The sequence below is a fragment of the Ctenopharyngodon idella genome, chromosome 21, assembly GCF_019924925.1.
Source record: "Ctenopharyngodon idella isolate HZGC_01 chromosome 21, HZGC01, whole genome shotgun sequence".
In the NCBI taxonomy this organism is placed as follows: domain Eukaryota; kingdom Metazoa; phylum Chordata; class Actinopteri; order Cypriniformes; family Xenocyprididae; genus Ctenopharyngodon; species Ctenopharyngodon idella.
In genome coordinates this window covers 12,700,478-12,719,156 of record NC_067240.1, presented here as the reverse complement: position 1 = coordinate 12,719,156, position 18,679 = coordinate 12,700,478, and the positions used below count along the sequence as shown (strand labels likewise).

Sequence of the window (18,679 nt, the reverse complement as noted above, 5' to 3'; positions counted from 1 at the left end):
AAAATAACAATTTAATTTGTTTAAATTTGTATGCACTATGTGCATCTAACAAAACAAGATCATTCTTTGAGACTGTGTTGTAGACTGTTCTGTCTTTTCTGCATTGCTGTAGTGACATTTATAGAGGGAGGACAGTTGTATAACCTGACCATGGTTTACCATAAATCCCAGGATTTAGGTCAAGCCAATACAGTACAAGTGCTGATTTTGTACAAATGCTTCACAGCTACTTAGCTGCAGTGCTACACTTCATTAACTATTTGAAAAAGCAAGATATACATTTGTTTAGATGTCTCAAAACTGCTTTCCTTAATTTATACACAACATTTCTTCAGAGTTTATCTGAATCCCAGAAATGCTAAGAGTATAAAGGCCCGTTCACACCAAGAACGATAACTATATTGGCGTCCACACCAGCGGACGATAACGCTCTGTTTATTATAAGCGCACACTGAGTTTTGTTGTCTGCTGCTTTAACTGCTCGAGCTCTTTAAAGCGGGATGGATTCTGATTGGCTGTCATTGTTTTTATCGTTCATCAGCTGGAAAAAAAAAATCATTCTGAAAGTGACTCCAATGAGATCACTCCTCTGTGCTGTTACCGTTATGGTTGTGGTGGACTCTTCTATTCTTTTATATTCAGAATGATTTTTAGAACTATATATTTATTGTTCTAGTTATTGCTCTTTGTGTGAATGAGCCTTAACAGAGACAAAAACATGGAAAGTCTTGTAAGAATATTGTCAGAGGATTTATTGTGAAATGGAATATGTAGGGATGTGTAGCTGTTCAGATAATCTTTGCAGATGACACCTAGTCATCTAGGAAGGGAAGGGTGGAAACTGCTGATAGTTCTCATGGGATAAGAGGCTTTCTTATCGAGTGAGTCACTGAGCAGATGTGTGAAGAGAATCAAATCCTCTCAGATTACTATTGTTATTGCTTTTATGTGATGCCATTCACAAGTTTGAGCTTGGTAAGATTTTTTTCATTCCTGTGATGGCAAAGCTGAATTTTCAGCACCATTACTCCAGTCTTCAGTGTCACATGATCCTTCAGAAATCATTCTAATATGTTGATTTGCTCCTCAAGAAACATTTCTAATTATCATCAATGTTGAAAACACTTGTTCTTCTGCTTAATATTTTTCTGGATGCATTTTTCAGGATTCTTTGATGGATAGAAATGTTAAAAAAAAAAAATTATTTGAAATGGTCATCTAAGTATGTGTATAAAAAACACAAAGTTCATAAAAATATATGCTTTAATTGTCATGGTATTGAGCATACAAAGTGAAGCTTTACATTTTTACCAATTTTATTGGAATCACCCATGTTTGATGCTGCATTGTGGATGGTTGGAGAGCATCATATTTGAAGATGAATCAAAATAATCAAATTCTTGTCAAAAACAATGATGAAACTTGCTCTGCAAGTAAATCACATTTGTGTCAAACAAGTCTAAAAACCGGGCCCCCACTGTCAGTTCTGACACATCAATCAATTCTTCTCTACTGCCTGAAACTTCACTACTTAAATTAAACCTTTATTATCTGTGAATCAGAAGCAGCGGCTCTGTATAATAAGCACGTACAGTTCATGAAGTGCGCTAAAACGCACCTTCATAGTATTTCCTTTAAAACTATGTAAAGTCGTACTTCATGAATATTTTACGTATATTGACACAATTAGATTCACAACTGATGTTTTCAAGATGTTTTACAGACAACCAGTGAAAGAGAAACTTGTTTCCTATAAAAGTCAGACATAAAAGGGAAAAAATATGCCCGAATCTGAATACCTTCGTGAATTTAATCACAGACTTGTCAAGGTTCGGTGTGATGACAGGTCAGCTGAGAACTCAACAGATGAATGGTATCAAGGCCACTGGAATTAGTTTTCTCTGTGAACGCATGTCCCAACAGTGGAGAAACGGAGTAACGGGACATTGCTCAGTAAAAAAAACACCCATGACAGCACTTGATGTAAATAAGTCTGAAGGACAATTGCGCATTTCCTGTCAGAAATAAAAACAACTATAACTTTAAACCCAGTCTTTATACATGTTGACCACCATTGTACTCATATCTTGCTTAGCAGAAGCTATATTTTATTGCACACTAAAGTCTCACCTACCGAAGTCAAATAAAATTCTTACGTTTAGCAATCTGAAAGCTAGCTTCTAAGCTGTACAATGTGATCACTTTTAGAGGGAATGAATGTCGTAAAAATGCATATCACTCATATAATGGCCTTTATGTTCAAGGAAAGTAGCACGTGACACTAAATGGAACATTATTGCAATTACAAAATGGAGAAAAAGTTATTTTTAAAGTACAATAACTTTTTGTACATAATTATTTGATTACACACACGTGTGAACTTGTCATGGACCTGCTTGATATTAAATAGCAACCGATCACCAGTGAGGAACTAAATGAAACACAATCCAGAAAAAATAATTTATAGATGATGCTAATATTTTTGATTGGTTGAGGGAAATGTTTTCATCTTATAAATCAGAATTTGCAATATTAACCTCTGATTATTCCTGCAATGTGATTAATTGAAACTGATTACCATCCAATGAAAATGCTTAAACCAAACACTATGACCCAAAATATACACAATGGAACAGTAATACTAACTGTAGGCAAGATCCAACGTGTGTTTTGGTTAGCAGGTGGTCTTGTGGCTTGCTGATAGCATATAATGCATTGATAGTGTTTTCCCACTCACTCTTGATTAGATCCTTGGGGATGCTGGTGGTGAGGTTGCATCCCCACATTTGATTGACGTAATGCTTAGAGGCTAGGTTGCATCTCGAGCTGCCCTGCCCTCTGTACAGTTGTTTTTTCTCTAGCAGATGGAGCAGGTCTTGGACCCTGATCCTGATCCACTGGTGCTGTTGGAATTTGCAGCTGTAGAGAAACAAATACAAAAACAGAATGCAAATTATAGAAATGTGTTAGAACATACAATAAATGTCTGACAGGATGTGGACACTCTAGTAATCAACAGGTTTGGCTATTTCAGTTCAGGTCTTGAGATTTGTGATGGCCATTCAAGTTCTTTTGAGATGAATAAAGTTCTTGATCTTATGTCATTACTCGTTGTTCAGGTCAGATTCTTTTTCTTTAAAGCACCAGTATATAGATGTAGTTCTTTATTTTCTAAAGAACTACAGAATAAAAGGGTTTTGTTTAGTTTTGTGTTTTTGCTGTGGAGATCAGGCTAAAAAACTTTTTTATAGCAGCAAAGTAATGATTATTTTCCTTTTAATCTGCATAACTTTAAAATGAAATGTTCAACAAGCACATATAGGTGTGTTTGGGTGTCCACATACTTTTGGCCATGGAGCGTTGTCAGTGTACACTACTGTTCAAAAGTTTGGCGTCAGGTGTTTTTTTTTTGTTTTGTTTTTTTTATTCTGCAAGCATAGATTAAATTGAACAAAAGTGACAGTAAAGACCCGTTAATATTATAATTAATAGTAAAATTAAATGTTAAATAAATGTTTTTTGAACTTTCTATTCAATAAAGAATCTCAAAGAAAAACGTATCATAGCTTCCACAAAAATATTAAGCAGCACAACTGTTTTCAACATTGAAATGTTTCTTGAGCACCCAATCAGCATATTAGAATGACTTCTGAAGGATCATGTGACACTGAAGATTGGAATAATGGCTGCTGAAAATTAATCACAATTTACCATCACAGGAATAAATTACATTTTGAATGTATTAAAATAGAAAACAGCTATTTTAAGTTGTAATAATATTTAACAATACTGCTGTTTTCACTGTATTTTTAATCAAATGAATGCAGCTTTTGTGAGCATAAAAGGCTTCTTTCAAAAACATTTTAAAAAAACGTAACAACCCCAAACTTCTGAGCGATAATGAGCACTGCTAGTGTCAAATGTCAACCTGAAGATGAGTTATAAGAGGGTTTGATTTGGTTTCATCAAATGTAGTACAAATACAGTAAACGAAAATAAGGATACAACTGAATAAAAGCTTTGATAAAAGACTGTATCTAAAATTCAAACCGTTGTTGGCTTCCTGTTTGGCTTTAGCTGCCTCCTCCATTGCCTTTAGCTTTGCCTCATATTCCTCCTGCCTTGCTTTCCAATGCATCCGGTTGTTCAGAATGCCATCATACATTGGCTGAATGTCCTTGTGGAAACGAGAGAACTCCTGTGGAATACAAAGAGAAGAGGGTTGCTAACTGATTTCTTACTGACCAAAACTTTCATTTTGTTTTTGGCATTAATATTTGAAATTCATTCAGTCTATTTCATTCATAAAAGGTACCTTGTAGACAAAAGTACAGACAAAGTCGATAAAACCACACTGAAGCTTTGGCAGCTCTGCAGCTTTGTTCCTGTCCATCATGGGCTAGATTAAGTGAAAACACAGACACCGCATAAGCTTTTCAGATTATTCATTTTTTTACACATGTTTCCAAGATGGCCACTTTCCTAGTAGAATAACCAACATTATTAGCATGGCAAGTTTTGTGTGAAAACAAACAGGTACTCACGATGGGCTGCTGCTCAAGAACAGTCCTCTCAAGATCACCCTGCTCCCAGAATTCAGCTGCTACAGAGAGGGCAACCTAGGATGGGAGAAATCATGCTTTGTATATTCCAGAGAAGCAAAAGTGAAGTTATTCTTCAGTTGACATCTCCTACCTTGCTCTGCACTTCCCATGGCTTTGTGATAGCTGAGAGATCACACGCTGTCATCATCATCGCCCTGGTCGATTAATACAAATATGAAAACATGAAAAAATATTCTCTTTAAAATATTAATTATGCTAAAATGCCTAATGTAGCCATTAATGGAAACACTTACATTACAATTTCTTTCCTTGTTGTTTCAAGGGACATAAAGTCCACCCATTTCTTCTCCTCTTCATATGTCTCAGAGAGATCCACAATTTTCTGGAACATTGTCCTCTTTCTTTTAGGCAGAGAAAGAGTTGAGTGCATTTTTGCTTTAAATTTAGTTTCGGTTCTTTAAATAAACAGCCAATGTCACTATGAACTGTCATTGTATAAAAAGCTGCATGATGCATGAAATAACAGCATATGAGTTTGAAACAACATACATTTAAAAAAATACATTTAATACATGTCATTGTTACATATTGTCCTAACTTACTTGAAGTACAAGGCAAGATCAGTTGCGATAATGGCAATATCAATGAGGTGGAAGACGTGCTCTGTTTGTCTTCTGTTGAGGTTTTGGAAGATGTTTAATGTCTAAGGAAAAGCAAATATGTAAGTATCAAATCAAATTAACATGGAAGCTTACATTCTGGACAGTTTGCTCATACCTCTTCGCCTAGCAAGAATTTGCCAAATTCCAAGTGATGCCTTTCCAGAATGGAGGATCCATGCAGCTTGGCTAGAGGATTTTGGGACCTAACCACCAAACATACAGAAGTGATGATGATTATTAGAATCAATAGTAGTACAAGTACCAGTAAAAATAGTATTAGTAGTTTACGGACTTCACTTGGTAGAGATTATTTGTGCCTCTGTGGTCGATATCATGTAGGAAGCCAGCAGTGATCATGGCCATCACCTCCAAATCTGAGTAATACCGCTTCAGTTTGCCTGTCTGGATCCATAAATACAAAAAAAATATCCTCATTATGATTTTATTATTTTGAGTATGTGCATCAAAAATGTGTCATGAACAACAAAGTCAAAATGAAAAAATCTATTTGTTTGAGCAGGGCAAGAGTTTGGACGGGGCTATCTGTTTGGAAGATGGAGTGTTTGAAACTTGTTCGAAAACTATCATTATTTTTGCAAATGTGTTGTAAATATTTATTTAAATCAAAATAGATTTTGTTTAGACCCTAAACAAGTGCTCAAACAGTACAGCATGATGCTAGCAACGCGAACATCATGGTTTAAATTCCCAGGGAATGCGTGAACTGAAAACATCAGATAATAGTGGCTTCCAAATGCGTAAATGTAAATGTAAGCTGAGCAGGTCATACCGTGAGTAAAGTGAACATGGTTTGCCCAACATTGAAGCCATGGCGCCAGTTGTGGTAGGTGATTTTCCTGTAGCCTTTGCTGACTGAGTACATGAATCTCACCAAAACCTAATTAAAGCAAATAACATTTTGGTTTTGTGAAATTTCATGATGCACACAAATAAAGTGTTTCTATCATTATACACATGAAAATGTACCTCCTGAGGGATCTGAAACTTTCTAACCACTCCAACTTCATAGTACATCTGGATCCCACACTTTACAAGCTCCAGTTCAGTGCAGTCAAAGTCTGAAAAATGGAAAGCGTAGATCTCAAACTTTTTTGGGCCAGGCAGCTCTTTTTTCTGCATGAAAAACAAACAAAAAAGTCAGACAGGAAAAATTTGCAAGTATTTTGAATAATTTGAAGAATGCAATAATAGCTGAAACAGCATAACTTAAACATAATTAAGAGAGTTACAACAGACATAGAATATGTAATGTTATTGCTAATGGCTTCCTATTAAAGGCAAATTTCTTTGTCTTATCTATCTGAGAAGGTTAGGATCAGCCTGTGCCCTGACTTCAAAAATCTTGAATTAATAAGATAATAGGAATAGTAAGCAGTTCAGTGTACCAGAATCTCCAAAAGCTCGTCCTCCTCACAATCTCTTGGCTCTCTGTCAAAATATTCTCTTGTTTTCTAGAATAGTAATACCAAACAGAACAAAAATAAACAGAAATAAAATACAATCAAATACAGTACAATACAATAAAATAAGTCACTTGGAACTTACAAGGATATCTTGAATCTCATCATCTCGACATTTGACATGGTACAGCACCATGTCTTGGGCGATGTCCTTCCTGTTCTCCAGCTTATTCATTTTGTCGTAGGTGTCTGTGTTGAGGGCCGACCAGCCCAGAAACTGTGTCAAAGCCTGTCAAGACAATAACGCATTGTTCCGTGACTCAACAAGTCAGTGGTGACCCATCTCTGTGATTCTACCAATCAACTGATCAATTTTACCTCCATGAGTTGTTCATCATGGTCATCAAATGGTTTGCCATCCTTCCTGTTGTAGAAAGTTGCAACACCAACAATTTCTTCTTTTTTGTTGACAATTGGCAGGGAGAGCACATTCTTGATGGTCCATCCACTGCCATCCAGAGCTTCCGTCTACAGAAGCATGAAGTGTTATTACTGCAAGTCAAGGGAACCTCAACCACTAAACATGTTTTAGATAGCAAAACATATCTACCTGAAAGTTGAACATTTCCTCCGCTGCTGCATTCATGATGTTGCAAATCTTGAGCACACAATAAAAATCAATAAATAAGTAAATACATATTTACCATTTTAAAAATCAACCATACTTCATTCCCAAAATAATAAAGGAGTAACTTACAAATCCACTTTCTGCTACATATGTGGGTAATCCACTAGATAAAGCCCAATGATCTGCAGGTGGATTTCTGTGAAAAAAAGAAAAAAGTAAGAAAATGGTGTTTTTTTTTATAATGCCAGCTCTTAAAATCCACACTTTGGATATCACATAAGAAGAAAAGGCTACTAGAAGAAGAAAAAAAACTTACGGTATGACCTTGATGTCCTCTTTTCCGTGCAAAATATAATCAATAACTTTGTAGAAAATGACTTCCTAAGTGAAATGAAAAATGAAAATTTGATTTTATTAGCATTTTAGAGGCCTTCAGAAATGAAAATTCTGTCATTTACTCATATATGACTTTTTCGGAAAGAAGTTATCTAGCAAAATGTCCAAGCTGCTCTCGTCCAACAAAAGTGAATGATGACCACAGGCGTCACTGTTTGGAAAAAAAAGCAGCTCGGACATTCTGCTAGATTGTTCCATACAAAAAAGTTTGCAACGACATGAGGGTGAGTGAATGATGAAACAATTTTGTTTTTTGGCTGAACAATCCCTTTAATTTGAAATATGAAAAATGCAGCCTACCCTTCCGTCTGGAGTTACAGGGCCAGAATAAGGTGCCTGCTCTCCCATCAACACCGGCCAAATATCAAAGAACTCCTGCAAGAGAATAAAACCACCAAGTCAGTCTTAGAGCGAAACAGGACAGACTGAAGCCTCTAAATTAAGCATGAAGCCTCTGTTCCTTTCAGCAATTATAGTGATTGACGTACCTTTTCCTTGGTCATGTCCAGCAGCCCCACAGAGTACCTGTCACAGTTGAGGTATGCTCGCACGGTGTACAAAGCTTTGTGAAACTGTCGTTCAATGTCTGTGAGCTCTTCAAACACCTTGTTAGCTGACCACAACAGCAGCTATGTATGATTTATATAAAAATGCATTAAGAATCATATCTTTTTCAATTCATTTTTAACAATTTCACCAGCTAGTGTTTGCAAGCTTATGCAGACTGACCTGTCCTTTGCGTGTTTCACAGTTATGAAGGTAGCTCAGATGAAAAATCTTCAGGTTCAGAGAGCCAACTTTCAGATACTTTAAAAAAAGCTTTGAGGAAAAAGAGGCATATTTTGGAATTTTTAAGAAAATAACATGATGCAAAGTAAGCTTTAATGTCTCAGTAAATGCAAAGTATGTATTTAGTGTCTCATTTCATCATTTTATATGTATATCAAGTCAGATAGACTAAATTAAGTGTTATAAAATACTTGTCTTTGTTTAACAGTATATATTTTTTTTCATAAAAAATTTAACCTGTATGCAAAAAAAAAGTTATTGAAAGTTGTGCTAGTGCTGTCTTTACTTATTTTGTTATCTAATGCAGTGACATTCATACATTTTTAAACATGTCCAAATAGACGTGTCCAGACACTTACATCCTCATCTTCATCTGTGAAATAGGGTCCATTAGTCTTGTTGACTGCCATGATGACGGCTACTATGTCCTTGCCATTCATAATGGGCGTGGCCAAGATGTTGCGTGTGGTGTATTCAGTAAGTTCGTCAACGAATGTGCTGAAGTGACTATCCTACAGTGAAAGCAAAGTCAGTTGTCACACACATTGCACACTATCTCCACAAATTTATACTTGTATTTATCACTCAAAATCGAACGTTGTCGTAGTATCAGACTGCAAACTAAAAATTTGTTTTCTCTTGATGTTAGTTAGCCACAACATCTCATCATGGATGAAATATGTATTTTAGAACTTAGAGAATTAATGTGGTTCAGATAACATAATATTTTGAGTTTCTGTTGATTAAACCAATCGCCTTCATTGTACTAACTCAAATTTTTAATTTCAATGAACTCAAAATTTTAAGGAAACCAGGTAACTTACTTTTTTAAGTTAAACCAACAATTATTTTTTACAGTGTGGATATTAGAAAGTAGATGAAAAAAAAATTAAGCATTTTCGCCCTTTTTTGACAAATCAAAATAATTGTCTAGGTGCCATAACACCCACAACATATTGTACAAATTATTAAATGAACAATGTTTTCAAGGTTTTGTGTGAGTAATTCAACTACTGAGAGGAGATTTGGTCATTGCATAAATGCCACAGGTGAAATAATCCCTCATGCTGTACATGGGTCATGGCATATTGAAATAAATGGATTATGTCAAGAGGATTTGCCGAGCCTCAAAATATGACCACAGCTGCAGTCTAATAATGTATCTTTCAGTCAAGTTTTACAAAGTGTGTCTAATCTGTGTACAGATGTTTCAGAGTTGTTCGTACCTGTGTAACATCCTTCACATTGATGGGCTTCTTGGTTTGAGCCACATGTCCTACAATACCGATGTCCAGAGGGAAGACGATCTCAGAGTCTGGAGGCACCACACAGTCATCGAGCTCAGAATCTTTATTAACATTGAAGAGACGTGTAGCCAGCTCGGCGATGCCGTTCCGTTGTCGATACATGAACAGGCTACACCGGTCGGCGTGGATCAGAGCGCTGACTCTCTGCAGAATCTTAAAAATCACCTTCTCCATATTGACGTTCTCCTGCATGTCTGTAATGAGATCGTAGAATATCGCTCCCTCCTCTATCGAGCTTATCTCCTTAAAAGTGTCCACATCCACTTTCGACTCTGGTATTCGCAAGATCGAGGCCACGGCACCAGGTTTGAGCTTTTTTGTCAAAATAGCTCCTGGCAAAATTTGGGTTTCCATCCAGGAACTTCTCCACGTCTTCCTTTTGGACACTCATCTTGGGATCTTCTGGCCCAGTCCCAGTACTGGCAGGTAATGGCCAAGTAATAAGAGTTCAAAAGAGTTTTCAGGACAAAACAACTGAAAATTTACAGCATATAATCCTCAAATGGTTGAGAAAAAGAGAAATCGTGAGATGAGACGCCTGCCACAGCAGGGGCAACCCGTGTCCAATCTAACTGTCATCAGCAAGGTGTTTTCCTAATAGTGTTGAAGGTGAATCAGGATCTGCTCTAGTAAAACTGATCAGGTGACCTGCATCAAAGCCTGAGCCCACAGCTGAAACTGACCCACGTCCTCCTTTGAACGCTCTTTGTGTCCTGGGAAAAAGAAGAGGTGCTCTTAACGATAGTTATAGAGGAAAAGCTACAATCATAAAGTATGAGTGGTAATGCACAATCATATGCTTTGTTCCTCTTTGTCTCTTCTCTCTAAAGCCTGGCCTTTACGCTACAAGCTCTTTAAGTTCTTATTAAAAACACACTCCTCATTGCTAAGCCCTATTTAACCAGGCCACTAGCTGATTATCTCAGCACCCCAGTTGTCTTCTTACTCAATGTGACTGCTACAATGGGAGCAGTGAAAGGGATTTCCTAAAAAATGGAAAAGAACAAATGTACAGTATATCTAAAGATTCTTCATTATCAATACTGGGGAAAAGCACCTTTTAAAAGTAATGCATTAAAATATTATTACTCCCTAAAAAAACTAATTGTGACTAATTGTGTTACTTAGTTACATTTATGGAAAGTAATGTTAAATCAGCAAAAAAACAAAATGAAACAAAAACGTGATTAAATACATAAAGTATATATGTAATTTAACATTTAATTACTGCAGGTTTGCGTAATATTCTGTTTTTATTAATTTTGAGGAATACTGAATCTGTTTTTGTGCAACTGAGATAAGTAAATGCATGCTCACATTGAGTCTAGAACTACAATAACCATCATATTTTGCATTACTCATTTGAAAAAGTAACTCAGATATTTTGTTTTGAATTTAAAAGTAATGCGTTACTTTACTAGTTACATGAAAAGTAATCTGATTGACAAATTAACACCACCTAAATTACCATTTAAAAAATGCAAAACCAGCATCGATAACAATATTTATTCTCAAAGAGTCATTATCTCTGTATTGCATCAAAATTCTATGAATGTCTCATTTTGTATGGCAGTAACATGGATAAGCCTGAAATCAGTTACCATGAAAGTGGGACTGAATCACAGTCTACAGTTAGATATGGCATATACATATAGACAAAAGAAGCCATTTTGTTCTGATTTTTTTTATACATATTTCCTGTTTGCATCTGAATAAAGAGACAGAAAAATAAATATGGATGGTCATTAAAACATTTATAAAACAACAAAGCTAGTGGTGGCCTAAGACTTTTGCACAGTACTGTTTGTGTGTGTGTGTGTGTGTGTGTGTGTGTATATATATATATATATATATGCAGTCAAACCAAAAATTATTCAGACATTTTTGATATATTTTTACTAGTGGGTGCAGGACACTATAGTTCATTTATGTAAGTGAGGATAGCAAAATAAAGTAAACTGTGACATATTATACCCAAAAATTCTTCATACAGTGGACTACCAGTAAAACTGATAAAAATTTGGAACCAAAAATTATTCAGACACTTTGACCTTACCATGTTTTGCTTAAGTGTTATCTGACATAATTAAGATTAAGTTTTTCTGACACAGTTTAACTCTGAGATCTTGTCATATTTTATTACCATTTTTTTAAACTATAGCGAATAAACTCTATTAATGAATGAAATGTTCAAGGTGTCTGAATAAATTTTGGTTTGACTATATATATTTATATATATATATATATATATATATATATATATATATATAAATTTAACATATAAATATTAATTTGCTATATATAACTGTGATTATATATAGCACCAATATACAGTATTACAAAAGTAGTTTATGGTATTTACAAACAGAATATATTCATGCATAAACAAAAGAAAATAGCAGGACACATAATAATGAACAATAGGTAGTCCTGATGCTGTTCTGCTTATGTTCTGCTTTGATTGATAGTTCCATGTAGGCTGCTTGTTTGAAAACTTTTCCTAAATCTGTTGGTTTTGGTTCTGCTCCTGAATTATAAGTACAGTTTCAAATCTATATAATTACCAAAATAAAATAAAAGAATTGACAAATTGTGTTAGTAATTAATTACTCAAAGTTGCGGGTCTAGATGGAATAACAAAACAGAGTCTTATCATAAAATACCTATAATCCTTCTGTTTAGGCAAAGTTCATATCTATATAAAGGCCTCGTATCCATCTTAAGCAAAAGGTCATGAGGATAATCAGCATATTAATAGCTCCATACGTGCACAAAACAAGTCACAGCTTTGGCTGCTGAGGGAAGGTAGATGCTGGTACATTTCTCTTGTTTGAGTGGACTCTGCAGTTTAGCTGTACACGATTATTAGTCAAATGTATCAAGCTGTAAGTTATTTGCCAGAGCACACAGATATTTGAACTAAATCAAACAAAATGTTAAACAGTCTCTTTGGAGAAACTTAGGAGTTCAGAAGGGAGAGGAGTCAACTCTCAGTAACATCTACAATGGTGTGAACTTACAATCTTTATATTAGCACATCAAATCCATAACCAATAGGATTTTATCTGCCAACATTTTGATGAGTGTAACTGATTCCTATGTACAAATTTCTTTAGTGTTAATGTTTGTTTGGCCATGCAAATTATGTGCAAGACATTTTTATCCTTTGACATGACAAAAAAAAAACACATTTTATTTGTAAGTGTCTGAGTAACCGCATAATCAGAACCTGAATCCAGCCCCAAGTGAATTTTGCTAAAGTTCTTTTGTTACTCTACCACCTAGTGGCAAGTATCAGTAATTTTTTGATGGTCAGAATGCTGCCACACAGGAACTAAATGAAAACAGCAAAATAATTGAGAAAAAAAAAGCTCAAGCCCTTGTAAATAAAAGGCCTCAAGACTCAAAGATTTACATGAAGAATCAGAAGACAACAAAGTGTTTTTGTAGTCTAAATGCTTTTGTCACTGCCTACAATGCCCACAAGGGTGCAGTAGACCGTAGTTTGACTAATTTCACTGAACTCATTTGAACTCATGTAAACTTATTTTTAGTTTGACTGAACTCAACTGATCTAGACTTCTCAAATGCAGTCCTTGGATTGATTGAGTCTGGATGGGATGGGGTGGGTGGAGGGGGGTTTGTTCTCTAAAATTGGAGCATGAAACTATGGATGTGATTCCAGAAAACTAGCCTCATCTAGTGCATCAGCCAATTCAATGCATGATCAGCACTTGCATGGTCAGTGCCTTTGTTTGAATAGTTTCATAGGTTGGCCAGGATCAAACCATGAGAACATTTAGGATTAGGATCAGGGTTTATGGTTTGAGGTTCACGTGGACAACAAACAAAACAAAGGGGCTATAGTACAATATGTGTGTGCTAAAGCTTAAGGAAACAGCAGGAAGTGAGGATATCCACTGAGAAACAATGTGTCTTTAAAAAAAAAAAAGAAAAAAAGAATGAATTGGTATATGCCATGAAATTAATATGACCCTGCTTTTTGATGAAAGGTTTAATCAAGGCAATTGTTAAACAGCCATTGTTAAAATGCAAAGTACAATATTTAACAATTTCTGACCTGTTATACTTCTTAAAGGGTTACTTAATACAAAAAAAAAAAAAATTAAAATGTTGCTATTATTTACATCATCCTCACGTTGTTCCAAACCTGTATGACTTTCTTTCTTCTGCGGAACACAAAGGAAGATATTTTGAGGAATATTGGTAACCAAACAACATCAGAGCCCACTGACTTCCATTGTACTATACGGACAAAAAACCCTCTGAGATATTTCTCAAAATATCTTCTTTTCCATCCCACAGAAGAAAAAAAAAAAATCATACAGTTTTGAAGATTAGTAAATGATTGGGAAATATGCTCCACTGCACAAAAACAACAACAACCAGGGACAAACAATAAAAAATATTCAGTCTTCTTTGCCATCTGTTTACATAGTATATATAGCTGACGGCTTGAGAAGCTGTGGCCAAAAAAAGAAATAAAGGTCTTTAAAAAGAAGTGTACTAATCTCTGTGGAGCACACCTACAAATAGATACCACTGAACACTATCCGGTGTGCCAGGTGAGGTTAGCCAGGTTAGCCATATCTTAGCTTTAGGCACAGCATAAATAAATGGATTAGGATTCAAATTATGGCAACACTGGCATTGTAGGACCTAATTATGCATTACGTAATGGAACATGGATACTGGCAACTGTATGGATACATATGTTGCTTAGATCACCCCACCTGAGAGCGGTCACCGTAAGACATGTTTTGTTGATCCTGGAACAACTTTTATGTCTGAAAATTTAGTCCAAACCCTATCCCTACCCCTAAACCTAACCGTACCCATAAGTTATCCCTAAAATCAGAGGGAAATGATAGCTGAATAACACTGATGTTGAAGCACCTAACCCTGGTTGTAAGCCTAAACTTGTCCCTCAAATCTGACTGGTTGATTGGAATGTTGTTGCAGGATCAACAAAGATGTTGATCCAGCAGGAACACGTTGCACTTGATGAAATCACGTTTACCACCCGAGAGCAAAGTTTCTTGAGGTCACAATAGCATCTGAGCCAAGTGATCTCAGTGCTGTAGTGAGTCCTGTGCAGCCAACAATCCTAATACTGCTAATTCAGCAAATGTTGGCCACAGATTATGCAGATATGCACAGGAAGTAGTCCAAAGAACAGCTCAGAAAAGACTTCTGGGGACAATTATTTTCAAAAACATAAAATGTTCAGCGATCATATTGTACAATAAATGTATTCTTCAATATTAAACACCTGGCTAAGTATCTTAAAGTCACTTTTAAAATGAATGTACACTTCAAATCTTTAGACAGTTTTATAACAGAGCTGAATGATGAGGGAGTCTGTACAACATCTTAATGAATAAATATGGAACAGAATAGATAATGGATACAATTTTACGCATTGCTTTTATGCAATGACAACACAGACATACTAGGGTAAATAAATATTCTATAACCTAGATTTTGTTTGCATAATTATTACCTGCTTTTTGTAGCATGCCAATACTGCACTATTATAAACAAGGCTCCTCTTAAAACCTGATGTGATCACACCACACAAATATACCACAAAGAGCCAAGTACATTACATAAAGGATTCTCATAATGAATAAAGCTGCTTCCGTGATCAAGTCCGTCTCATCAAAATGGCACAAAGCCACTAGGAGCCTATTGTCATAAAGATAACATGCGATGTGAAATCAGCAATCACCACAACAATTGTCTCATCTTGTTTTCTGATTATTGGACATTTCATGCATCCTGCATTAGCTAAAGCTTGTTCATCTTTGGAAATACATCTGTATCTGCAATTGAACAAAACAGAAATCAACATACAGGACATCAAGGACTTAGATTTAAACTTGGATATGAAAAAAATCAAGATCAGTCTATATCAAAACAACACAAACTGAAGAAGAACCATCTTAAGCCTGCAAAATTCTAGCTTCACTTAATAATCTGTTAACAGTTGATATCGACCATAACTTTCTAGTTTAAGACAATATATAACGAGTCTATGATTTGTTATCTGTGAAAATATCTTCATACTATAAATATTTTTATAAATTACCAGAAACCTAACAACATTACATATTACAGTATGTGTTTAGCACAATTTCACAAATAAAGATTAAAAACTGATTCCTTCAGCTTCATCGAACCCTATTCCCAGATGTTTTTGATTTAGTTAGACAAAGTCTCACTATATTCCACTTAGTTGCATAAAGCTTTTTTGTTTTTATGGCAAGCATGGGAGGGTTCAACCGAGAAGCCAGATTACAGTGAGGATTTCTACAACCGGATTAACCATAGATTTAAGAACCTTATTTAGTCACAAGAAGTGAAAATAATCAATAAGCCTGTCTGTAGAGTTGGTATAAAAGAGCTCTTGCTCAGTGTAGACAACACAGCCTTGTGGAGAACCACAAAGAGAGATCCTACACCACTGAATCCTTCCTTTCGTTCGCTCCAAACAACAACAAAACAAACAGGTAAGATCTAGAGTTTTTGTATAGGCCCTCTGGACCATGAGGTTAACTAACCTGCAGTTTAAACTGTAATGAAAAAGACTGTTGGAAATAGTTAATGAGCTGATTAGCTTTGCATCAGACTGCTTCACCTGTGCTTTCCTTCCACACTGCTCAGAATGGAATACTACAAGTTTGCCCTGCTGGTGGTTTTCCTGTCCTACGTTGAGCGCTGCTGGTCTGCCTCCTGTGTTGTGGACAGTTTTACAGTCAAGGACGACTTTGACCCCAAGAGAGTATGTAGTATGCCGTTTGATGTTATATAAACCTTTGCTCATTAATAATGCTGATGCAAAACAGACAGGATGACCTGACCTGGTGTACTGTACCTTGTAGTATGCAGGCAAATGGTATGCTCAGCAGAAGAAAGACCCAGAGGGACTCTTCCTCCAGGACAACATCTCCGCCGAATACACCATTGATGACGATGGCACCATGACTGCCTCTTCAAAGGGCCGCGTAACTCTTTTTGGGTTAGTGACAAATCTGTAATGCAGCATTCAATTCAATGACATTTGATTCATAAGGCAAGTTTAATATATGGCAGCAATGACTTCACATGCTAATGCTAATCCTGCTGCTAATGGATTCTGGGTTGATTCAGAAAACAAGTTTAAATATATGTTAGTGATGACGTCACATGCTAATGCTAATCCTGCTGCTAATGGATTCTGGGTTGATTCAGAAAACAAGTTTAAATATATGATAGTTATGACATCACATGCTAATGCTAATCCTGCTGCTTACAGATTCAGGTTTGATTCAGAAATCAAGTTTAAATATATGACAGGAATGACATCACATGCTAATGCTAATCCTGCAGCTAATGGATTCTGGGTTGATTCAGAAAACAAGTTTAAATATATGTTAGTGATGATGTCACATGCTAATGCTAATCCTGCTGCTTACGGCTTCAGGTTTGATTCAGAAAATCAAGCTTAAATATATGACAGCAATCCTACTTGCGCATTTTGGTTTCGATTCAGAAATCAAGTTTAAAAAATGTTAGTGGTGATGTCACATGCTAATGCTAATTCTGCTAACTCTTTACAGATTCTGGGTTGTGTGTGCTGACATGGCTGCCCAATACAGTGTGCCTGACCCTACCACTCCTGGCAAGATGTTCATGAACTATCAGGGTTTGGCTAGCTATCTGTCTAGCGGAGGTCAGAAGACATGGTTATTATCACATGTGTACCCACATTACTGTCACATGAATCATTTGACTCAGTTTTTGTTGTTTATTCTTCATAAAGGTGACAACTACTGGGTCATTGACACCGACTACGACAACTATGCTATCACCTATGCTTGCCGCACTCTGAAGGATGATGGCACATGCGATGACGGCTATGCCCTGGTCTTCTCACGCAACCCCCGTGGCCTACCTCCTGCAATCCAGCGCATCGTCCGCCAGAAACAGGACGAGATCTGCATGGCTGGTCAGTTCCAGCCCGTGCTGCAGTCCGGTAAGTTCATGGACAGAAGTCAGGCTCTCAATTTAGCTGCAAGACAACAAACGGAGTCATATTCATTCAAGGTTAATATGCAGATAAAGATGGAGTTTGGATTTGCCTGTCTGATTTCTCTCATCTCTCATTTTACAGGGGCTTGCTAAGGTGTTAGAGGAAACGAAGAGGGATTCCTTAAGCATGCTGGCATAAGAAGAGTCATCCACAGCCATTTCATTTCAGTGCTGTAGAGATGCATGTGTGAATCAGGGAGACATCAGATCATTGAAATTCTTATCTCAAGGGAATCATGAATTGTGTTAAGTGTCTGTGACAATAAATGTTTTTTAAACAAAACTTATTTTAGTCATTTTTTAATAGAATTTATAGGGGTGGCTGATTGTGTTTTGCTTTGCATATGACTGACATCTTTAGTATCACTGGTCATGGTGTGAAGTTAGTCTGGTCAAGGATATTTTTACGGATTACTCCAAATTTAAAATATATTACAATGCATACACAGCAGTTTGAATGCCCCATTTGTGTACAAATTGAAAGACACTGTATTCCACAGCACATTTGCACTGATAATAACCAGAAAAAACAGAATCAACATATAAAAAATTCAAGGGACAAGAAAGATTTCTCTTTGGGAAACATAATAGAGATTATGGGGAAACTTACATGTACACATGTTTAGAATATTGCGCTAAAAGCAATGAGTAACCATAGTTTCTGTAATGCCCATTCATGAACATTAACAAAGTAGCAGAATGTCAGCAAATATAAATGAACATATGACCCAAAAAATGGAAAAGGTCTACAGAAAGTTCATGAGAGTTCTTGAGATCTAATTGGGTAAAGTTGGACAGGTGTTGTGTAGCCAAAAGT

At 36.1% G+C, this 18,679-nt stretch overlaps 2 protein-coding genes across 2 annotated transcripts; one reads left to right on the top strand and one right to left on the bottom strand.

The window, feature by feature from the left end:
* Positions 1-89: 89 nt before the first annotated feature.
* Positions 90-16,801, bottom strand: pde6b (phosphodiesterase 6B, cGMP-specific, rod, beta). Its single transcript, XM_051877720.1, is given in 24 exon segments — positions 90-2,919; positions 4,051-4,198; positions 4,316-4,399; positions 4,545-4,619; positions 4,696-4,759; positions 4,859-4,966; positions 5,168-5,268; positions 5,343-5,430; positions 5,520-5,629; positions 6,018-6,125; positions 6,215-6,361; positions 6,634-6,699; positions 6,794-6,937; positions 7,027-7,176; positions 7,259-7,306; positions 7,406-7,472; positions 7,593-7,657; positions 7,973-8,047; positions 8,161-8,301; positions 8,402-8,491; positions 8,821-8,973; positions 9,688-10,072; positions 10,074-10,481; positions 16,667-16,801. Coding segments are annotated over 23 exon segments (2,565 nt in total). The 5' UTR covers positions 10,160-10,481; positions 16,667-16,801; the 3' UTR covers positions 90-2,857.
* rbp4l (retinol binding protein 4, like) lies at positions 16,151-18,144 on the top strand. The gene is made up of 6 exons (XM_051877800.1): positions 16,151-16,301; positions 16,456-16,573; positions 16,674-16,810; positions 17,391-17,503; positions 17,594-17,806; positions 17,945-18,144. The coding sequence occupies exons 2-6, from the start codon at positions 16,457-16,459 to the stop codon at positions 17,953-17,955; spliced, it is 591 nt and encodes a 196-aa protein (XP_051733760.1). The 5' UTR covers positions 16,151-16,301; position 16,456; the 3' UTR covers positions 17,956-18,144.
* Positions 18,145-18,679: the final 535 nt, after the last annotated feature.

Coding starts and splice junctions, on each gene's coding strand:
- rbp4l (XM_051877800.1), top strand. CDS start 16,457: ATGGAATACTACAAGTTTGCCCTGCTGGTGGTTTTCCTGTCCTACGTT. Junction 16,574..16,673: donor ACGACTTTGACCCCAAGAGA/GTATGTAGTATG, acceptor TGTACCTTGTAG/TATGCAGGCAAATGGTATGC. Junction 16,811..17,390: donor GGCCGCGTAACTCTTTTTGG/GTTAGTGACAAA, acceptor AACTCTTTACAG/ATTCTGGGTTGTGTGTGCTG.